The sequence below is a fragment of the Cucurbita moschata genome, unplaced genomic scaffold (assembly GCF_002738365.1).
Source record: "Cucurbita moschata cultivar Rifu unplaced genomic scaffold, Cmos_1.0 Cmo_Scf00133, whole genome shotgun sequence".
Classification (NCBI taxonomy): domain Eukaryota; kingdom Viridiplantae; phylum Streptophyta; class Magnoliopsida; order Cucurbitales; family Cucurbitaceae; genus Cucurbita; species Cucurbita moschata.
Genome location: NW_019268649.1, coordinates 1 through 19,660, shown reverse-complemented (window position 1 = coordinate 19,660; position 19,660 = coordinate 1). Strand labels below are relative to the sequence as shown.

The 19,660-nt window shown below is 37.7% G+C and overlaps 3 protein-coding genes across 3 annotated transcripts; 2 read left to right on the top strand and 1 right to left on the bottom strand.

Annotated features, from left to right (window-relative positions):
- Window positions 1-835: 835 nt before the first annotated feature.
- LOC111440032 (cysteine-rich receptor-like protein kinase 6) lies at window positions 836-5,905 on the top strand. The gene is made up of 8 exons (XM_023077405.1): window positions 836-1,919; window positions 3,240-4,021; window positions 4,095-4,229; window positions 4,332-4,459; window positions 4,769-4,979; window positions 5,090-5,327; window positions 5,407-5,557; window positions 5,639-5,905. Exons 1-8 carry the CDS (start codon window positions 901-903, stop codon window positions 5,903-5,905), a joined length of 2,931 nt encoding a protein of 976 aa, XP_022933173.1. The 5' UTR covers window positions 836-900.
- Window positions 5,906-8,468: 2,563 nt separating this feature from the next.
- On the top strand, window positions 8,469-13,049 carry LOC111440042 (sulfite exporter TauE/SafE family protein 5-like). The gene is made up of 4 exons (XM_023077421.1): window positions 8,469-9,563; window positions 11,589-11,723; window positions 11,837-11,989; window positions 12,592-13,049. The coding sequence occupies exons 1-4, from the start codon at window positions 8,778-8,780 to the stop codon at window positions 12,898-12,900; spliced, it is 1,383 nt and encodes a 460-aa protein (XP_022933189.1). The 5' UTR covers window positions 8,469-8,777; the 3' UTR covers window positions 12,901-13,049.
- Window positions 13,050-13,628: 579 nt separating this feature from the next.
- Window positions 13,629-16,287, bottom strand: LOC111440033 (large ribosomal RNA subunit accumulation protein YCED homolog 1, chloroplastic-like). The gene is made up of 3 exons (XM_023077406.1): window positions 16,211-16,287; window positions 15,343-15,903; window positions 13,629-14,105 (listed from the first exon to the last, which is right to left on the bottom strand). The coding sequence occupies exons 2-3, from the start codon at window positions 15,894-15,896 to the stop codon at window positions 13,697-13,699; spliced, it is 963 nt and encodes a 320-aa protein (XP_022933174.1). The 5' UTR covers window positions 15,897-15,903; window positions 16,211-16,287; the 3' UTR covers window positions 13,629-13,696.
- Between the last annotated feature and the right edge of the window lie 3,373 nt (window positions 16,288-19,660).

The window sequence follows — 19,660 nt, the reverse complement described above, 5'->3', positions numbered from 1 at the left end:
TTTTTTTTTTTTTTTTTTTTTTTTTTTTTTTTTTTTTTTTTTTTTTTTTTTAATCTTGTCGGGTACTAAAACATAGACAACCGACACGACCAAGAATTAATTTGGCCATTGACTTGACCTCATATTTATTCATTTTAATTTTAATTTCAGAATAATTGTCAACTAATTTTTTTTTTTTAATTTTTAGGAATTTAAACTTATAATAAATTAGGAGGTTTTGAATATATATATAAATTATATTCGTGTTTTGTTCTTTTCTATTTCCACTCCCTCGATATTCATTTCTTCTCAAATTCAAGTAAATAAACTATAAATTTAATATTGATAGTGTTATGATCCGTAAATGTTTAATATTAATTTTTTTTTTATTTAATTAAAGAAAACAATAATTAAACTAAAAATGTTGAATAATTATCTTAAAATATTTAGGGTGTATTTACATAATAATAATGAATTTCACGAGAGAAAAGTCATTATATAAATACATACCAGAAATTCAGAAATTCAGGCAGAAAATGTGGATAAATATTTTAATGTGACATAAGGTCAATTATTCATCATTATTGGTTTAATTATCGTTACTTTTCTTTCTCTTTATTAAATGAATCGTAGAAAAAGGGCAGAAAGACTGACCGGAAGAACATTGACCTGATCGTTGACTTGACCCTGTCCCTTCGTTGACTTCAAGTGGGGACCACAACTCTCCATTTATTACCCTACTTTTATTTCCCACCAACTGTACAATACAGTTCGACTTGGGAATTCATGTCTTATTATTTTATTTANAAAAAAAAAAAAAAAAAAAAAAAAAAAAAACACAAAAGTAAAATTAAAATTGGGGATTTGAAGTTGTTAAATACTAACGCAAAATGAAGAGGCTAAGGAATAAAATTGGTTAAGATGCTGAATTTTGTGGTGTTTCTTTCCTTCCTCCTCAGCTTCCCCATCCATGGAAGCGCAGAGGTTTATCCAGACCCCTTCCGTTACTGCTCCAACGCCACCTTCTCACCCAACTCCACCTACCTTTCCAATCTTCAAATCCTCTCTTCCACTCTCTCCTCCAATGCTTCTCACAATTTCTATCACAATTCTTCCGTAGGCCGACAGAAATCTCCTAATTCCACCGCTGTATACGGCGATTTCCAGTGCCGTGGTGATATCAACGCCACCGCCTGCCGACAGTGCGTGGCCACGGCCACTGCCAATTCCACGCAGAGCTACTGCCCTCGTAGTGTAGAGGCGGTTATTTGGTTGGACGAGTGCCTTTTGCGATATTCCAATGAATCTTTCTTTTCCATCGTGGCTGAACGGCCGATGTTGATTTTGATTAATAACAATGCGATTGAGGAGGATGAAAGTGGGTTTGATCGGATTGTGGGCTCTGCGTTGAACCATACGGTTGCTAATGCTTCTTCTGTCGAAGGGGCTTTGAAATTTGCGACCAAGGAAGCGAATTTCAAAGACGCGATTGTTTACACGCTGGCTCAGTGTACAGGGGATTTGTCCACTTCTAATTGTGGGAAATGTTTGAGAGGCGCTCTTCGGAATTACCCTGGTTGTTGCAGCGGTAAAAAGGGTGGTAGAGTCTTGTCTCCCAGTTGTATGATTCGTTACGAGCTTTATCCTTTTTACGGCGGCGTTTCCCCCTCTAATGCTATTTCCACACCCCCTGCTTCTGCCCCTGCTTCTGCCCCTGCTCTGCCTCCGCCGCCGGAATCTTCTCCCGATTCCAACCCTCCTACGTCTGAGCCTCCCCCTCCTCCGACGGCTTCTGTGCCAGCTCCGCCTCCTCCGTTGTCCTCTTCCCCTCCCGCTCCGGCACCCTCTACAGCCTCTCCTCCTCTGCTTTCAGGAAACGGGAGAGCGACGGTGGGTATGGTGATGGGCATAGTTGTTGCAGGCTTTCTCCTGTGGAGTTCGTAATTTTTGAGGTCTAGCCTTAAAATAAATAAATTATTGTGTGAGAGATTTTATTTGACTGAATTACTTGTAATATTTAATTATGCGGTGGTTTGTATTTATTTTATGTTTAATATATAAGTTTACCCATATATATATATATATTTTATACGTATTAATATTTATATTAAAAATAAATAAATAATTAATTAATTTTGAAATTCTAATGATAATATTTAATTATTAAAATTTATATTGTAATATTAAAAAATATATTTCTTTGTACAATTTTTTAAATAAAAATTATATTGAAAAAAATGAAAACATTAAAGAACTATATTTTAAAATAATAATAAACGGAGATTTTTTTTTCTATAGACAATCTAATCTATATAAATTTTTTGCTAGGAATCTATTATTACACAAATAAATAGGGAATTTGGAGAGATGAAAATGAGAATGGCTTCCCTGTCTTGTCCCGTGGACATCTTTACTCCACACACATATATGACACCTATCCATGATGAGACCTACAATAGATAAACAATTCGAGTTGATTGAAGTTCTAGGTCTCGACTAAAATTATAGGTCGCTTGAGCTTTACGTGAATTTCACCTTAAATCAATTGAAATCTCGACAATAGGTGTTTATCAATGATCATAAATATCAAGTATTACGTTTAGGGTATATGAACTTGTTGGCCACACTGATCTAGTTTGTCTCCACTTAAACTTGGACGTGAGTTTAGTTTCTAAAGGTTCGAATCCACGTTGGTATTTCTGCTGGAAGTTGATTGTTCATCCACTGTGGATCTCATCTTATTATCCGTGTTTGTAATCTTTGAATAGAACCATCCATCAATAATAACAACCTTTGAGCTTAGACCCACATAAAATCGATAACGACTAAAAAAGACCCAAAACTACCTTGGTAGTGACCAAAATGCAAAAAATTACAAGGTATAATGTTTCAATTCAATATTTAATCCATTATTTTCATAACATTCCAACCACGACATATTTGCAGTATATTAATATAATATTATGTTACAAAAAATTATATGATTGGAATAAAAAACATAGTTTGACCAAAGAGAAATCGTGTTCTGTTCTATTTCCAACATTCTTCGAGACACAGCAACATTCTTTAAATACATAAAAATGTTCCTAAAATAGACTAATGGGTATTTAAATTGACCAAAATTATCATCAAGAAATCATCAATGGTCAAGAGTCAAAGTTTCCGTTTTTCTCGTTATATAATCCGATCATATCCTTCACTAATGGCGGCACGGCAGCCATGTTCCATTCAACCCTTCTCTTTTCCATCATCATCATCAGCAGCAGCAGCAGCCCTGCAGCTGCTCAGCCAAGTATCAGTTGTTCAAGCGACAATGGCAATTACACAGCCAACAGCACCTACAGAGCCAATCTCCACCACATCCTCTCTTCCCTCCCGACCGACAACCGCCTGGACGAAGGCTTCCTCAACACCTCCTATGGACAAAGCCCCGACCGAGTCAATACCATCGCCCTCTGCAGAGGAGACCTTAGCCCAGAGCTCTGTCGCAGTTGCATCAGCGACTCTGTTTTGGACCTTCCCGAACAATGTCCCAATCAAAAGGAAGCTGTAATTTGGTACCCCAATTGCATGTTTCGCTATTCGGATCGACGGATTGTTGGGGTTTTGCGAGATACTCCTGCTTTTTGGATGTGGAACATTCAAGATGCGGTGGACCTGCAAGGGTTCAGCCTGGTGGTACAGGGGCTGCTGAGTGAGCTCGCAAAGGAGGCTGCTTCAGGGGATTCTAAGCTCAAATTTGCTGCTGGGAATGTCAGCACTTTGAACGAGGATTATTTGAATGTTTATGGGATGATGCAGTGCACGCCAGATATTTCACAGGCACAGTGCCTTGATTGCTTGCAAGTTGTTGCTGGCGTTGTTCAAACATGGTGTCCAGGGAAGATTGGAGCCAGAATTATTAGACCCAATTGTTTTCTTAGGTATGAGATTGTCAGTTTCTTTACCTCTACAGCCGTTTCAAGAGTTTCCCAGTCGCCCCCGCCGCCGACACCGCCATCACCTCCCTCCCTTTCACCAAATACAACCACCAATGCAGCAGGTTCTTTTCTTTTTGCATACTTTTTAGTCTGTTTATACCAATGGTTAAGTCTTACATTTATTTATCTCTGCAGGAAACGAGTCCGAGAGCTTAAAGACTGTCATCATAATAGTTGTTCCAATGGTTGTGGTTCTTGTATTTATGGCATTAATTGTCAGCATCTTCATGTTTCTAAGAGCAAGAAAACAAAGGGTTAATGGAATTGCAAGTAAGAATCCATTCCAAAAGGGCAAACAGTTCAATTCTTGTGGTGTTTCTTGAAGTAAGAACTTGGAAATGAGTTCTACTTACACATTCACTTGTTCTTCAGGTTTAGAACTGGATGACACTGCAGATCTGGAAACTTTGGTGTTTGATATCAGTACTATAAGAACTGCAACAGATAACTTCTCAGAAGCAAATACTATTGGACAAGGTGGATTTGGAGCTGTTTACAAGGTTTGTGAGGAAATTTAGCTTTTGCATTGAATTAAAATGATTGGTATTCGTAGTGTCTGTCCGATCCCACGTCGATTGGAGAGAAGAATCAATGCCAGCGAGAACGCTGGACCTTGAAAAGAGTGGATTGTGAGATCCTACATTGGTTGAAGAGGGAAAAGAAACATTGTTTATATCTTAGCAGATGCGTTTTAAAAACCTTGAGAGGAAGCCCGAAAGAAAAAGCACGAAGAGGACAATATTTGCTAGCGGTGAGCTTGGGTTGTTATGGTGTCGGGACTCACTATGTTTTGTGTATTCTTTTGACAGGGAAGCCTTGTCAATGGGCAAGATATAGCAGTGAAAAGGCTCTCCCAGAACTCCATGCAAGGACAAAGTGAGTTCAAGAATGAAGTCCTGTTAGTGGCTAAACTACAGCACAGGAATTTAGTTCGGCTTCTCGGCTTCTGTCTCCACGAACACGAAAGGCTTTTAGTGTTTGAGTTTGTGAAGAACTCAAGTCTTGATAAATTCATATTTGGTAACGTTTCTTTACTTCAATCTTTGCATACTTCATGTCTTTGTAACAAATATCTCGAGTCATTAGTACATTGTGTCCCGCCTAATAAAACCCGTTGTTTTAACGTTTAGATCCGTTAAGAAGTCAAGATTTGGACTGGAATGCGCGTTACAAGATCATTGGAGGCGTTGCTAGGGGTCTTGTTTATCTTCATGAAGATTCTCAAATTAAAATCGTTCATCGAGATCTCAAACCTGCTAATATTTTGTTAGACGCAGAAATGAATCCAAAAATTTCAGATTTTGGTATGGCAAGATTGTTTCTACCCGATCAAACACGAGGAGATACAAGTAGAATTGTTGGAACTCAGTGAGTACAAACACGAAAAAAACTCATTAGTATATTGTTTGTTCAGTGTTATAAACTTCACTCTCACCCTCTAATTCAGGGGATACATGGCTCCGGAGTATGCAATGTATGGAAAGTTTTCAAACAAGTTGGACGTGTTTAGCTTCGGTGTGTTAGTCTTGGAGATTGTGAGCGGCCAGAAAAACAGCTCTTTCCATCCGGAAGATAACATACATGATCTTATAAGCTACGTGAGTATAAACATGTCGCGAAATTACACACTCGGTTTCATTGATCAAAAACCTAATGCTGATTGCAATGAATTGGTGCAGGCATGGAAGAACTGGAGGGCAGGAACAGCGTTGAATGTTGTAGATCCCATTTTGAGAAGTGGGTCAGTTGGTGAAATGAAGAAATGTATTCATATTGGGTTGCTTTGTGCTCAAGAAGATTCAGCTGATAGGCCAACTATGGACACTGTTCTTCTCATGCTTAATAGTGACACAATCACTCTCCCAATACTTTCTCCACCAGCTGATTTCATGAGTAGGAGCCTCACATCAGACATGTCTGGTTCCCATGTGATAGCCATGGAATGAGACGGGCCTTGAAGTAAGTCGATATACGAAGCGTCGATTACTGAGCGATGCCCTCATTGATTTCAAAACACTGACTTGTTTCAACACTGCAAATAAATATATATGGTTGGTAAGAGTTGGTTCTTTTAACTTCCTGAATTGTAGCAAAGTGATATTGTTCGCTTTGACCTGCTATGTATCGCCATCAGTTTCACAGTTTTAAAACGCGTCTGTTAGGAAGAGATTTCCACGTCTATATAAAGAATGTTTCGTTCTCCTCTCCAACTGATGTGGGGTTTCATAATCCACTCCCCTTAGGGCCAGTATCCTCGCTGGTACCCTGCCCGATGTCTAGCTTTGATACCATATGTAACAATCCAAGCTCACTAATAACAAATATTGTCTGTTTTGACCCGTTATATATCGTCGTGAGCTTCACGATTTTAAACCACGTTTGCTAAGGAGAGATTTTCATGTTTTTATACGGAATGTTAGATCTCACGTAAACGTCAAGACAAGAAAAAGCAGAAAAGCAGCATATTCTCACCAAGTTACAAAGATATACAGAACGTTCATATTGGCTTTAGTTAGCTTTACAAGTTGAGGATTCTAGACATCCATCCCCAAACAAAAAAGGTGCGAACTTGGAGCAGCCAGAGAATGATGAGAAGCATCAAGAACACAGAAAAAAGATGAATCCATATCTTTCCAAAACCTTGTGGACTCCCAGTCGTTGTCCTGATGGGTATCCAATTGAGAGTCGAGGCACTAAGCACACTCCCTCCCACTGCTATCTCTACTACACTGAATCATCTCATATCTCTTCCCTCTCACCCCACCACCCAAAACAGCAGTTTGAGAAACATCAAATTCTGATTAAAGCAAGAGGAAACCAATCCTAGTGCCTCAAATTCCATTTATTTTTATTCCGGATTCATTCTACCGAAAACGAAACATTCTTTATAAGAGTATAGAAACCTCTTCTTGACGGAATTGTAATGTGAAAGCCTAGAAGAGAAGGTCCACAGAAGGTGATGACAATACGTTAGGGGAAAAAATGGACAATATCTGTTAATACTGAGCTCGAACTATTACAGATAAGATTTAAGTCGAAAGGGATACTGTTAAAATTGATATGAACGAAAATCATAGTCTTAGATTCATGATTATAAATGGATTTTATAGCTCACATAATCAAACCACCTTTTTGAAACGAAAAATAATGTTTGGGAGTGTATATTTGAAGGTGAGTTTATATGTGTTTTTTAGATATATATCTTCCGCAATAGTAAAAAGTTCCAATCTTTCAAAATCCACTCATTAAATTAAACAAAAATGTTTTTTTTTTCTTCTCTTGATTGATAATGTAATACACTAAAAAAAAGGAATATGGAAAAGGCCAATCATAAAAGAACAACTTTATAGAAATCCTGCACAAAATATCTCAAATCAAATGAATATTTATTTTTTTGGTCGATAATATCAATATACCTATCATAAATATCGATCTCTCGGGAATAGAGGTAGAGAAGTCTTCTTTGTTTTCATTTATATCAATTATTTCATTTTCTATACCTGCAAAATTTCTTATTTATTTTGGCAAGGATTACTCGAGAAATCTACAGAGATCGAACTTTCGACAATTAATTTGTCACCGTTTATTATTCTTTAATAAAAATAGTTATTTTAAAGTAATATAATCTTTATTAAAAAAATTATAAAAAAAATCTTAATAAATCAATATATTTTAAAAGAAAATGTTATACCACCTAATTTCTAAACCACACGTGTCATTAAAAAAAAGAAATATATATATATATATATTAAGTGAACGTGGCACGAATTGAAAAAGAGAATTCAATCTCGTCTCTAAACTTATTTATCTAACGAAAAAATGTTCCCTACTTCCTCCCTCTCTCATCCTCGATTTAAATTGGGAATCCCCTCCCTAGGGCGGGGAGGGGATTTAATTTTAATTCGTTAATTTAAATAGATTTTGAATAAATATCTTAGGTATATAATTTAAATTCGAAAAGTAATCATCAATATTGATATTTTAGGCAAAATGTTGATAGGAAAGTCTGCATGATATTAAATAAGTGGCAGTTAGAATAGCAGAGGCCCAAACCACGTCGATAAAAAAAAAAAGAAACCCATAGATTTAATAGAATTTTAGGCAGTATTAGGGTCTGGTGGCACTGACACGTGTACTGTTGAAAATGATGTGACAAATTTCACATGGCTGATATGGCACTCCATTTCCTCCACCTGTAAATACCTCACTGCTTTATGTTAAATTTAATACTTTAAATAAATATTAAATTATTTAAATGCTTCATTTATTAAAAAAACGGTTAAAATCTTCTAATTTATTTATTATCCTTCCTCTTGTTGAGTTCCACGTGTCCTATAAAAAAAAACAAAAAATTTACTTTTATTTTATAAATATACTTTAAATCTCTTTTCAAAATAGAATAAAAAATATTATTTGACGTGTCGTAGATAAGATCAAAAGAGGAAAAAAAAAAAAAATCCTATAAATTTAGTAGGAATATAATAAACCCAAATCCGAGAAGATGAACAGAACTTTGATTTAGCATTTGGATATTCTAATTACGTTAGCCAGCGAATTGCTTCAAATTTCATTTTCTTATATAACCCATCAATGGCTTCATCGATGGCTACCATTAAAGTGGGCGTCAAACTTCTCAGTTAATCGCTTCCCTCCATTATTCTATCGAATCTTTTTCAGCCGTTTTCTTACTTCTTCGTTTCCGCGTGAGAAATTGCGAGGGAACTACTCAGAACAGAGCAGAACACTCTCGAGCCCCGGCTTGTCTTATCTCTTATATAAGGTTAATCAGGTTCTAGTTCATCCTCTCATCATTGCACAATGAGGAACACCCAGACCCAGTTTGCCGTTGCCTTTTTGGTTCTATCGCTTGCCATTAATGTTTCTCACGCCAAACAAATTAAACCCTTCTTCGATTTCATTGAGTTTGATGACTTTCTTAACAAAACCCAACAATGGAAAACGAGTTTTCGTCTCCATTTCCATCAAACCCAGTTTCCGTTTTCGCCTCCCATTGTGATTGCCGGAGTTCTCTGTTTTATCGCCGCTTCTTTATCCAGCGCCGGCGGGATTGGCGGCGGTGGGCTTTACATACCTATTTTGACGATTGTGGCTGGTGTGGACCTCAAAACAGCGTCTAGCCTCTCGGCTTTTATGGTCACTGGAGGGTCGATTGCGAATGTATTTAACAGTTTGTTCTCTAAAAGATCCAAATCAGAGGGGAAGTGTTTGATTAACTTTGATATTGCTCTTTTGACTGAACCGTGCATGTTATTGGGAGTGAGTATTGGAGTTTTATGCAACCTTGCGTTTCCTGAGTGGGTTACTACTATTCTGTTTGCCATTTTTCTTGCTTGGTCGACTTTGAAAACATGTAAAAGTGGGACGGTGTATTGGAAAATGGAAACAGAAGAGCATAGGAATAATGGGTTTAATTTGGAAGATGCATTAGAGAATGAAAATGAAACCATAGCTTTTGAAGAGCCTCTGTTGCCTACACAGAACGATCCCAGATTGAGGCTTCCTTCAATGAAGTTAGGGGCCTTGGTTCTTGTCTGGTCTTGTTTCTACCTTATTTATCTTCTTCGTGGCAACCGCGATGGACAGGTATGGATTTATCTTATTCATGTTAATTGATTCTATGTCTGATTAGAACATAACTGTTCATTGTTTGGGGAAATATCAGAGGATTTGAGTGTCTTCTAAATACATAGAATTATCCTGACATGTTCTTGATTATTGTGTGAAGTATATATTGAAAAATGCTATTGACTTGTGAATTTGACATTAAGTTATTAGTATGCTATATTGTTTGCTCCAGTGACAGAGGCTCGTATTAATGTGGATCTGTAAGTGCAGCCTTTTCAATGAGTCTTGAAATCAACCTGGAGTTTTTCATGAGATGAGAAATCCTCCTGTTTTTCACTATAGAAAATGAACTCTCGAATTTGTCTGGCATGGTGAAAATCAAAGGATTTCCTCCTCAGTATAGTTAAGGTTTGCCTTGTATCATGGTTTTTGATCTTATGATTCCAAGTTGTGAATTAATAGTTTGTTGTTTTGAGTTCATTATAGAAGCAAGTAAATTTGTGAGATCCCACGTTCGTTGAAGAGGGGAACGAAACATTTCTTATAAGGGTGTGGGAAACCTCTACCTAGTAGACATGAGACCCCACATCGGTTGGAGAGGGGAATGAAGGATTCTTATAAAGGTGTGGTAAACCTCTCCCTAGTAGGCTTGTGACATCCCACATGGGTTGGAGAGAGGAACGAAGCATTCTTTATCAGGATGTGGGAAACCTCTCCCTAGCGTTGTAAAACTATGCGTTACGTAACAGGCCAAAACGAACAATATCTGCTAGCGGTGGGCTTGAGGCTATTACAAACTTTTTGTATTGTATCCTATTGTATTCATTCCCAATTTAAATTTTTGCACTTATTCCCTTCTTAGTCTTCTTCATTGACTGAATTTGAGTCTATCGCAACTATCGCATATTCGACGTCTTATTTGGCCACGAATTTGAGTGTGACAGTAAAGTCTAAAGGGTGATGCTGCAACTTGTTTCCTTTTTGTTGGGGCATATATGATGCCACCCCTTGGTCCCATTTGCTACTCCCTTTGGTACCTTTTCATTCCATCCACAAACTTTATATCCTTGGACCTTACGTTGACTTTAAGGAAAAGAGCTTCCACACAACCCTTAGTTTCCTTTTAAAGATGAGCTCTTCCACACAACCCTTAGTTTCCTTTTAAAGATGAGCTCTTCCACACAACCCTTAGTTTCCTTTTAAAGATGAGCTCTTCCACACAACCCTTAGTTTCCTTTTAAAGATGAGCTCTTCCACACAACCCTTAGTTTCCTTTTAAAGATGAGCTCTTCCACACAACCCTTAGTTTCCTTTTAAAGATGAGCTCTTCCACACAACCCTTAGTTTCCTTTTAAAGATGAGCTCTTCCACACAACCCTTAGTTTCCTTTTAAAGATGAGCTCTTCCACACAACCCTTAGTTTCCTTTTAAAGATGAGCTCTTCCACACAACCCTTAGTTTCCTTTTAAAGATGAGCTCTTCCACACAACCCTTAGTTTCCTTTTAAAGATGAGCTCTTCCACACAACCCTTAGTTTCCTTTTAAAGATGAGCTCTTCCACACAACCCTTAGTTTCCTTTTAAAGATGAGCTCTTCCACACAACCCTTAGTTTCCTTTTAAAGATGAGCTCTTCCACACAACCCTTAGTTTCCTTTTAAAGATGAGCTCTTCCACACAACCCTTAGTTTCCTTTTAAAGATGAGCTCTTCCACACAACCCTTAGTTTCCTTTTAAAGATGAGCTCTTCCACACAACCCTTAGTTTCCTTTTAAAGATAAGCTCTTCCAAACAACCCTCGATTGGCTTGGAATCACTGCTAAAAGTAAGAACAAGTACTTTTATGGGAAACGTTTTGAAGTGTTGTTTCAACATATTCTTAATTCCACTTTTAGATTATGTACTTAAGTAATCAAACAATTAGTATGAAGCTACCTTTAACTCTTCAAAAATCATGTCGAACTCGGTGAATTCTACTCCATATGATCTTTTCTTCGTTCGAGCAACTCGAATACTTTGTCATTGTAAAATCCTTGTTTTTGCAGGGTCTTTTACCGATAGAAACGTGTGGAACGGGTTACTGGGTTATCTCTTCTCTCCAAGTTCCAGTGGCCATAGCTTTCACTCTCTGGATTCTTCACAAACAGAAGGGTCCTGAACCTGAAGATTCCCCTCAGAAGGTGCAAAGAATGAAGCTAGTTCTATGATATCTTGTTGCTTAGGCTCGAACAAATTTGCTTTCGTGTCTGATATCAAAGGCAAAAGCAAATCTTTTCTGTTGTTCCTTGTATAGGAGGTAGAAGAAGCACGGCCTGCAGTTGAACCATCAAAGAAACTGATCTTCCCAGTAATGGCACTTTTAGCTGGGATTTTGGGTGGCATGTTTGGGATTGGCGGTGGCATGCTTATAAGCCCTTTCCTTCTTCAAGTTGGAATAGTTCCTGAGGCAAGTCCTTACATCTCGCAAACTTTTTATGCTTTATTTTATCGGTTATTCAACTTTAAAGAGTGTTTAATAAGTCTCTAAACAAGTTGAAATATAAGTGTAACAACTCAAGCCCACCGCTAATCGATACTGTCCGTTTTGGCCTATTACGTATCACTTTCAGCCTCATGGTTTTAAAATGCGTCTGTTAGGAAGAGGTTTCCACATCCTTATCAGCAATGCCTCGTTTTCATCTCTAACCGATGTGGGATCTCACAATCCACCCCCTGGGGCCCAGCGTCCTCACTGGCTCTGATACAATTTGTAACAACCCAAACCCACCGCTAGTAGATATTGTTCATTTTGGCTATTACGAATGGTATTAAAGTCAGACACCTGGCGGTGTGCTAATGCGGACGTTGGGCCTCCAAGGGGGTGGATTGTGAGGGAAACGAAACATTTCTTATAAGGGTGTGAAAACCTCTACTTAGTACACGCGTTTTAAAACCGTGAGGCTGATTACAATACGTAACGGACTAAAGCGGACAATATCTACAAAGAGTTCTACAAAGGTTCAGATCATTATTGCCCATGAGGCTCATATCTGAAAATTGTAAATACAGGAAACGGCAGCAACTTGCTCCTTCATGGTGTTCTTTTCGGCTACAATGTCAGCTTGCCAGTATTTGCTGCTGGGAATGGAGCATGCTGAAATTGCAGTGATCTTCGCGATCGTCTGCTTCATTTCCTCGGTGCTCGGGTTGGTAGTGATTCAGAAGGGGATTCGTGACTATGGAAGGGCATCTCTCATCATCTTCTCAGTTAGTATAGTGATGGCTTTGAGTACTGTTTTGATGACCACACTTGGTGCCCTCAATGTTTTGAGTGATTACATTGCTGGAAACCCTATGGGATTTAAATCTCCTTGTTAAAACGTTTTCTTCTCTCTTCATTCATGCACAGTTCATTGCCTAATTTAATGGTTACAGAGAATCTGAGTGAATGTAACATAGGAGAATGCTTGAGCTCAATTTTTTTAATTTTTGTTCATATTTCAAATTCAATTTTCATTGGGCTTCAATTCAACTCATTCGATTATGAAAACGGTTAGAATATTGAATGAAAAATCGAGAAGTTCTTTTTGATCGAAATTTGAGTATGAAAAGAAAAATCAACGTGTTTGAATTTTGTTCTTCCAAACATAATTCAACTAAGTGTTCTCGTCATTGTCATGTTGTGAGATCAACTGAGATATCATGTTGGTTGATCGAAATTTGAGTTCGAATAGAAATATCATCGTGTTTGAATTTTGTTCTTCCAAACAAGTGTTATTATCATTGTCATGTTGTAAGATCCTACATTGGTTGAAGAGGAAGTGACTCCCAATCAGTTCCCTCAATTGATCGCCTTCCGTGCAACTCCTAGCCGACATCTAAGGAAGCGGCTCTCAGTCGGCTCCCTCAACTGATCGCCCTCCGTGCAGTGCCCTAGCTGGCTTCGGTCAGCGCATGTAACTCCTAACCGGCTTCAATCAACTCAACAGCTCCTTGTCAACTCAGTTTGGCATTTGGCTCAAGTTCGCTCGATTGGCATGATTAAGGCTAGTGAGCCCACATGAATATAAATAGGTCATGTTTAAATCAATCATGACATGCACGTAGTAACGAAACTCATATTATAAATACATGGTTGTAAATGAGCTCAGCATTCATGATCTGCGTTCAACTATTACGAGTTCTTCTGCATTTGCCTTTTCAAATTTCCAAGAGGACCAAAATCGTTCTTCTTTACATCCTGCTTACTACAGTTACAGCTTCCAGTATTCAAATTTATACCACATTTCAGACACATACCTTTGCATCCCGAATCGCATATCGCATTCAAAGTAATTTCCAGATGCAAGAGGTCTCTTATGTTCTTTGATATATCTATTTCTTTCTCTCCCAGAGGAAAATAGAGTTGATCATCCAAATCAATCGACTCTTCATCATCTTCGTCGCCATATCCATCATATGTCTTGAACATATCCTGCCCGTTGATGACTCCAACGTTTATGACCTCGGGTTCGTCAAGCGGGTCTTGGCTTAGTAAAATTGAGAAGTTTGAGAAAACACATTCAGCAGCAGGTTCGCAACACCTGCAACATAGGTCATTAGCATGTCGAAAACATCGATGACAATGGCATAAATGGTACAGTACAAATTTATGAGTCCATGTTCATCGTATATTACTCGATTTTCTCCCATGATAAACATGGTACATTCTAAAGAAAGAAGTAAACTGATGTAGAGAGGTAAGATGAAAAAACAAAGAAAGTAAATATGTAACCGTCCAAGCCCACCGCTAGCAGATATCATCCTCTTTGGACTTTCCCTTTCGGGCTTCCCCTCAAGGTTTTTATAATGTGTTTGTTAGGAAGAGGTTTTCACACTCTTATAAAGAATGTTTTGTTCTCCTCTCCAATCGATGTGGGATCTCACAATCCACCCCTCTTCGGGGCCCAGTGTCCTCGCTGGCACTCGTTCCCTTCTCCAATCGATGTTGGACCCCACAATCCACCCACTTTGGAGCCGAACGTCCTTGCTAGCACACCACCTCGTGTCCACCCCCTTCAGGGTTCAGCCTCCTTACTAGCGCATCGCTCTATATCTGGCTTTGATACCATTTGTAACAGCCCAAACACACCTCACACCGCTAGCAGATATTGTCCTCTTTGAACTTCCCCTCAAGGTTTTTGAAATGCGTCTGCTAGGGAGAGGTTTCCACACCCTTATAAAGAATGTTTTGTTCTCCTCCCTAATCGATGTGGGATCTCACAAAATACTTCATCCCAGGTCAACATGACGTGAGAACAACCAAAACAACAACTAGGCTTGTAAACCTATAGAACAAATCCTATCAAATGTAACAACTAGAATTGTAATTGATAAGTTAAAACTGATGAAATCATATGGAAGGCAATCTAACGCAGAAGATAAGTAGCTTGAGTAGGCAATATAGTTGCTTTTCTGAACAAGGAAAAAATGTGTGAATAATAACATAGTATTCTTCGACACATACATAGAAGAAAATGAATATTGAGTACCCATCCATCAAAAGGAAGGTTACAAATGAGTGAGTAAACCTATGTCAAACATTTTTCTTTCAGTCGAACATGTGGAATGAGAATTTGAACCTCCGACCATTTAGTTGAGGTTATAAACTAGGAAATCTATGTAAAACTTAGAACAGATGATACTTCCTCATTCACTAAAATTCTTGTGACAGAGCTAAGATGATTTAAGCATTTTAGTGTATAAGTATAGTATGTTCAAATTGATTGAAAGCAAACAAATAGAAATGTTGTATAGGGAGCTAATTTGCAGATAGGATACCTATAACAATTGAGAGTGATGACAGTTTTAACGATACCATCAAGCCTCAGCTTTTTTTCTTTCCTCGTAACATCAACGGAGATTTGAACAGGAGTTCCAAATGGATAATCTTTCACAGCCTTCGTCACATATAGTCCCATCTCGGACGCTCGAGATTTCGAGACATCAGTCGAAAGCTTTTCCAATCCAAGCCTCTCTAATGTTGTGCAATACTCCAAATGAGAAACAGAAGAGTTCCTCTTGTAAATTATTGCTCCTTCCCAAGGTGAGCTCATCTCTTCAATTTCCCCTTCTTGATCCTCCCAATCAGTAATTATAGTATTGTCTTCAAAAAAGGACTCATCAGTAGGTTTCACACACTTTAGGGAAGTAGATTTCAGCTTAATACATGAGTCACCCAAGCTTGGATGTATATTTTTCATAGATGTCCCTGGAATTTTACAAGCAACAAAGCGGAAATTGGAATTGGAATAAGCAATTCCTTTGGATTTCAAGCAGCCAATCTTAATAAATCCATTGGAAACTACGGCTGATGTGGGGAATACAGCTGACATTTGTACACTGCACGTAGAAATTGGATAAGAAAATATCCAGATACAAATAACATTGGCTCACAAATTATATAAACTAGTCAATTAATGAAGTCGAGCGAAAACAATCAAATCCTACAAGAACATTGGAGAAACTAGGTCAGATTAAACTGCGAACGAGTTAATTGGCTAATTAAGTTGGGCATTTCATCGAACAGTTTGTGATACAATTTGAACATAATAATCATCACGAAAATTTCCAGATACGTAAAGTAGATTAGTGAAAGAACTACGTTAGAACAGAGAAAACAGAGGTGGGTCTGAGATTCGAAAAGCACCTGTTTCGCGAAAGTGGAGGAAGGAAATTTTGGCGTCTCCCTGCGAAAAAGGATTTATCCGGTGGCTAAAATCAAGGAAGGATTGTATTTATAGCGAATTTTTATTTCAGTTCCTTATCACAAACGGGCCATTAAGATTAGAGCTAAGTGTTACACAATTGTTCCCCTACTACTACAAGGTCCTACTGCTACAAGGGTGTGATTGTAACAAGTGGTATCCAATCTTTAATTTTTTAATTTATAATTTTTAATTAAGTGAAACGTGTTGCTATGACATCCCAGTGAATGAGTGGTATATAAATGAATTGATACCACATTTAAATGTGAGCAATTCCGATAATAAAATAATTAAAAAAACCTTAAATAAAAGTTCGAAAATTTTACTAAAAAACATATGATTGAGAACAAAATATGCTGAAATGACTCGTGTTGATATGTGTGAATGTCGAGATCATTAGGTATCAAATCTGAATGTTGAATCCTGGTCGGATATATATTTTTTAAGCTTAAGGTAAACTTAAATCTTCAACCCTACGTGTTGAATTAAAAGTATTTTTTTTTACTGTTAACATCCGTTCATTTCTCTTTTGATGACACACTCGAAAAGAAGGAAATGGAGCACCCGAAATGTCATTGTTAATGTCGGAGGTGTTTGTAGTCTTCACATGGCGAAGGAGGAAGAAATGTTTTGCACTGAGTGACTTTGGCCTTGCCCGTTAGCTTGGAAGCTAACAATATGACTAAGAAATAGTTTCTTAGACGAACACGACTCTTCACAATGATATAATATTGTCCCCTTTTAGCATAAGCTCTTATAACTTTGTTTTGGGCTTTTCCAAAACGTCTAACATCAATGATTGGAGATAGTATTCATTGATTATAAACTCATGATCATTCTCTAAATTAGCCGATATGAGACTTTCTTCCAATATATGTTGGGTTTTATGTCCTAAAACTCATAGTTTGTAAACAAAGATATATTCTATTTTCAATAAAGTTATTATTGTTGTTTAGTCCGTAAAAATTGTTATTGAATAAAGTAAACTTTATGATCATTAATCTAAATCCAATAAACTAAGAACACTCTGGCTATAGTATGATTACTTGAACTATATGTAGAGACATAAGAGTCGATCAAGTTCAAGTATATAGTCAAAATGATCTATAGTATAGGGATAAGGCTGAGTACCTTATTCTGGGGACACTATGGATGCGGTCCACTTTTGTATATGATATAAACAATGTGATCACTAAATTGTACATGTAGAGACATGTGAGTGGGGGCGTCCTATGCAATGAGTATTGCAGAAGATTGGACCATGAAGAAAACCACTCTCACTTTATAATGTCGTTTACTGTTGAGACTGATTTTCTTTTCATTCGATAACCTAGGTAACTCGGTTTTAATCCTGAGTTAACCATGAACTCCTGTTTATTCGGAATTATCCTTAGATTTGCATGGGTGAGAGTGGCTCTAGTTTGCCGACTCAACAGGCCTCCCATTTCAGGGGTAAGACTGGGTGAATGGCTGGGGACGTGGGGTGCAAGACGGAATTCACTCCTACCCACTTTTAGGGATAGAAGAAAGGTAGTTCCCTTAAACACTGACTTCAGGTCTTGAACAAGGGGCCCCACCCTCTCATTGGCTTGAGAGGGATTCGGTTTACTGGTTGGACCACAAACCAGTTGTTCATTAGAGGATCAGTGAGACATAAGGAACAAGAAGTAACTTCAGGGGTAAAACGGTAAATTGACCCAGCTCTAGTTACGAACAACCTGTGAAGGATCGACTTACTAATCATGGTTATATCAGATGGACAGAAATATATCTATAGTGAGGGGAGTGCAACTACTAGGCTATAGTGGAGTGTCCTAGTAGTTAACGAATGTTGGTTAACCAGGTTAATGAGTTTAATCGGTTAATCTTGGATCGTTGGAGCCCATGATCTATAGGTCCATTAGGTCCCTCTGCTAGCTCATATCGGACTAAACCATAGAACAATGTGACGAGTGAGTTCGAAGTGTTCGAATTCAAATTAGGGAATATGCGTTACATATATACGATATATTTAACCGCAATTTTGTTTTATTTACGAATTAAACGAAAAGAGAGAATCTGAGATATTTAAATAAGATTTAAATATCTTAATCAATTATGTGTCCAAATTGATTGGGATTGACCTTTGAATCAATATTAAATATTAATTAAATAGTTTAATTAATCATTTAATGTTACTTTAATTTGAAATTCATTATTCAAATTAATTGTTGAATTAAAATGAAGAAAGTCAAAATGTTGACTTCATCTAATGGAAAAATCCATGTTAGTGGAATTTTGAGGTGTCAAAATTTGGTTTAACCAAACTTGCATGTTTGCCAAATAAACCCCACAAGTTTGAGTGGAATTTTGAGTGTCAAAATTTGGTTAACTCAAACATGCATGCTTGCCACATAATCCCAAACATTTGAGTGGAATTTTAAGTGTCAAAATTTGGTGATCTCAAGTTTGCATGAACATGCAAACTTGACTCTTTAAATAGAGTGATCATGATACTTGGAGGGGATTCTTCATCTTGATGAAAAACCTTGAGAAAAACTTCTCACAAACACTCTCTTTCACATATACAAAATTCCTCCCAAGTTTAGTCACTCACCGGATTCCACAATCCCGTTCTAAGGCCGGAGGATAGTGGAGAAGACACTAGTAGTGGTTCGAAACCGGTTCGTGAGGCAAAAGGAGTTTGAACTACAAAAGGTTAGTATTTAAACTCATTAAGTTTTAATACTTATGAACATGCTACTTATTTACAATAATTGATGTTCTAAAAGTGCCTAAGATCAAAATTGCTTCCGCATGTGTTAGATTAACACCATCAATATAGTCATAGCTGTCGGTTGGAAAGGTGAAGAATGAAAAAGGAGCCATTTCGTTCCCTTTTTCATTCGAAGTCATGCAACTGATTCTTGCTACAACACCTCCATAACAATTTAATGCACGAATGAACCCACAATTTGTACCTTTAGCCGCTTGATTTAATTGTTATCCCATATTTAGAAGTATACACGAGCTGAGTTAAATGAATTTTTTTTTATCGAAAATTCGGATTAGTTGGGTTGGTGATCTATGCGATCTGAATATAGTATAAGTCCTACTTTAGACCCGATATTATGGTGGATAGCTCATTATACAGGAAAGTTGTTTTAAAAACCGTGAGAGGAAGTCCTAAAGAGAAAGCCTAAAGATGACAATATTTTATTAGCGGTAGAATTAAGCAGTTACACAATCCAACTCAACTCTCTTACTGTGGCCGAAGGAATGGGGGCAGTGGCCAGCAGCCACAGTAGCATCGTCGGGGTTGCAGAGATCAACTGATCGCCTTCCGTCAATTGATCGCCTTCCGTGCAACTCCTAGCCGACATCTAAGGAAGCGGCTCTCAGTCGGCTCCCTC

Excerpts from the sequence above, each read along its gene's own strand:
- LOC111440033 (XM_023077406.1), bottom strand. The coding sequence starts at position 15,896 with ATGTCAGCTGTATTCCCCACATCAGCCGTAGTTTCCAATGGATTTATT. Across the intron at positions 14,106-15,342 it reads ATCACTCTCAATTGTTATAG|GTGTTGCGAACCTGCTGCTG; the intron begins GTATCCTATCTG and ends CCTATGTTGCAG.
- LOC111440032 (XM_023077405.1), top strand. The coding sequence starts at position 901 with ATGCTGAATTTTGTGGTGTTTCTTTCCTTCCTCCTCAGCTTCCCCATC. Across the intron at positions 1,920-3,239 it reads GGCTTTCTCCTGTGGAGTTC|CAGCAGCAGCAGCCCTGCAG; the intron begins GTAATTTTTGAG and ends CATCATCATCAG. Across the intron at positions 4,460-4,768 it reads GATTTGGAGCTGTTTACAAG|GGAAGCCTTGTCAATGGGCA; the intron begins GTTTGTGAGGAA and ends TTCTTTTGACAG.
- LOC111440042 (XM_023077421.1), top strand. The coding sequence starts at position 8,778 with ATGAGGAACACCCAGACCCAGTTTGCCGTTGCCTTTTTGGTTCTATCG. Across the intron at positions 9,564-11,588 it reads GTGGCAACCGCGATGGACAG|GGTCTTTTACCGATAGAAAC; the intron begins GTATGGATTTAT and ends TTGTTTTTGCAG. Across the intron at positions 11,724-11,836 it reads CTGAAGATTCCCCTCAGAAG|GAGGTAGAAGAAGCACGGCC; the intron begins GTGCAAAGAATG and ends TTCCTTGTATAG.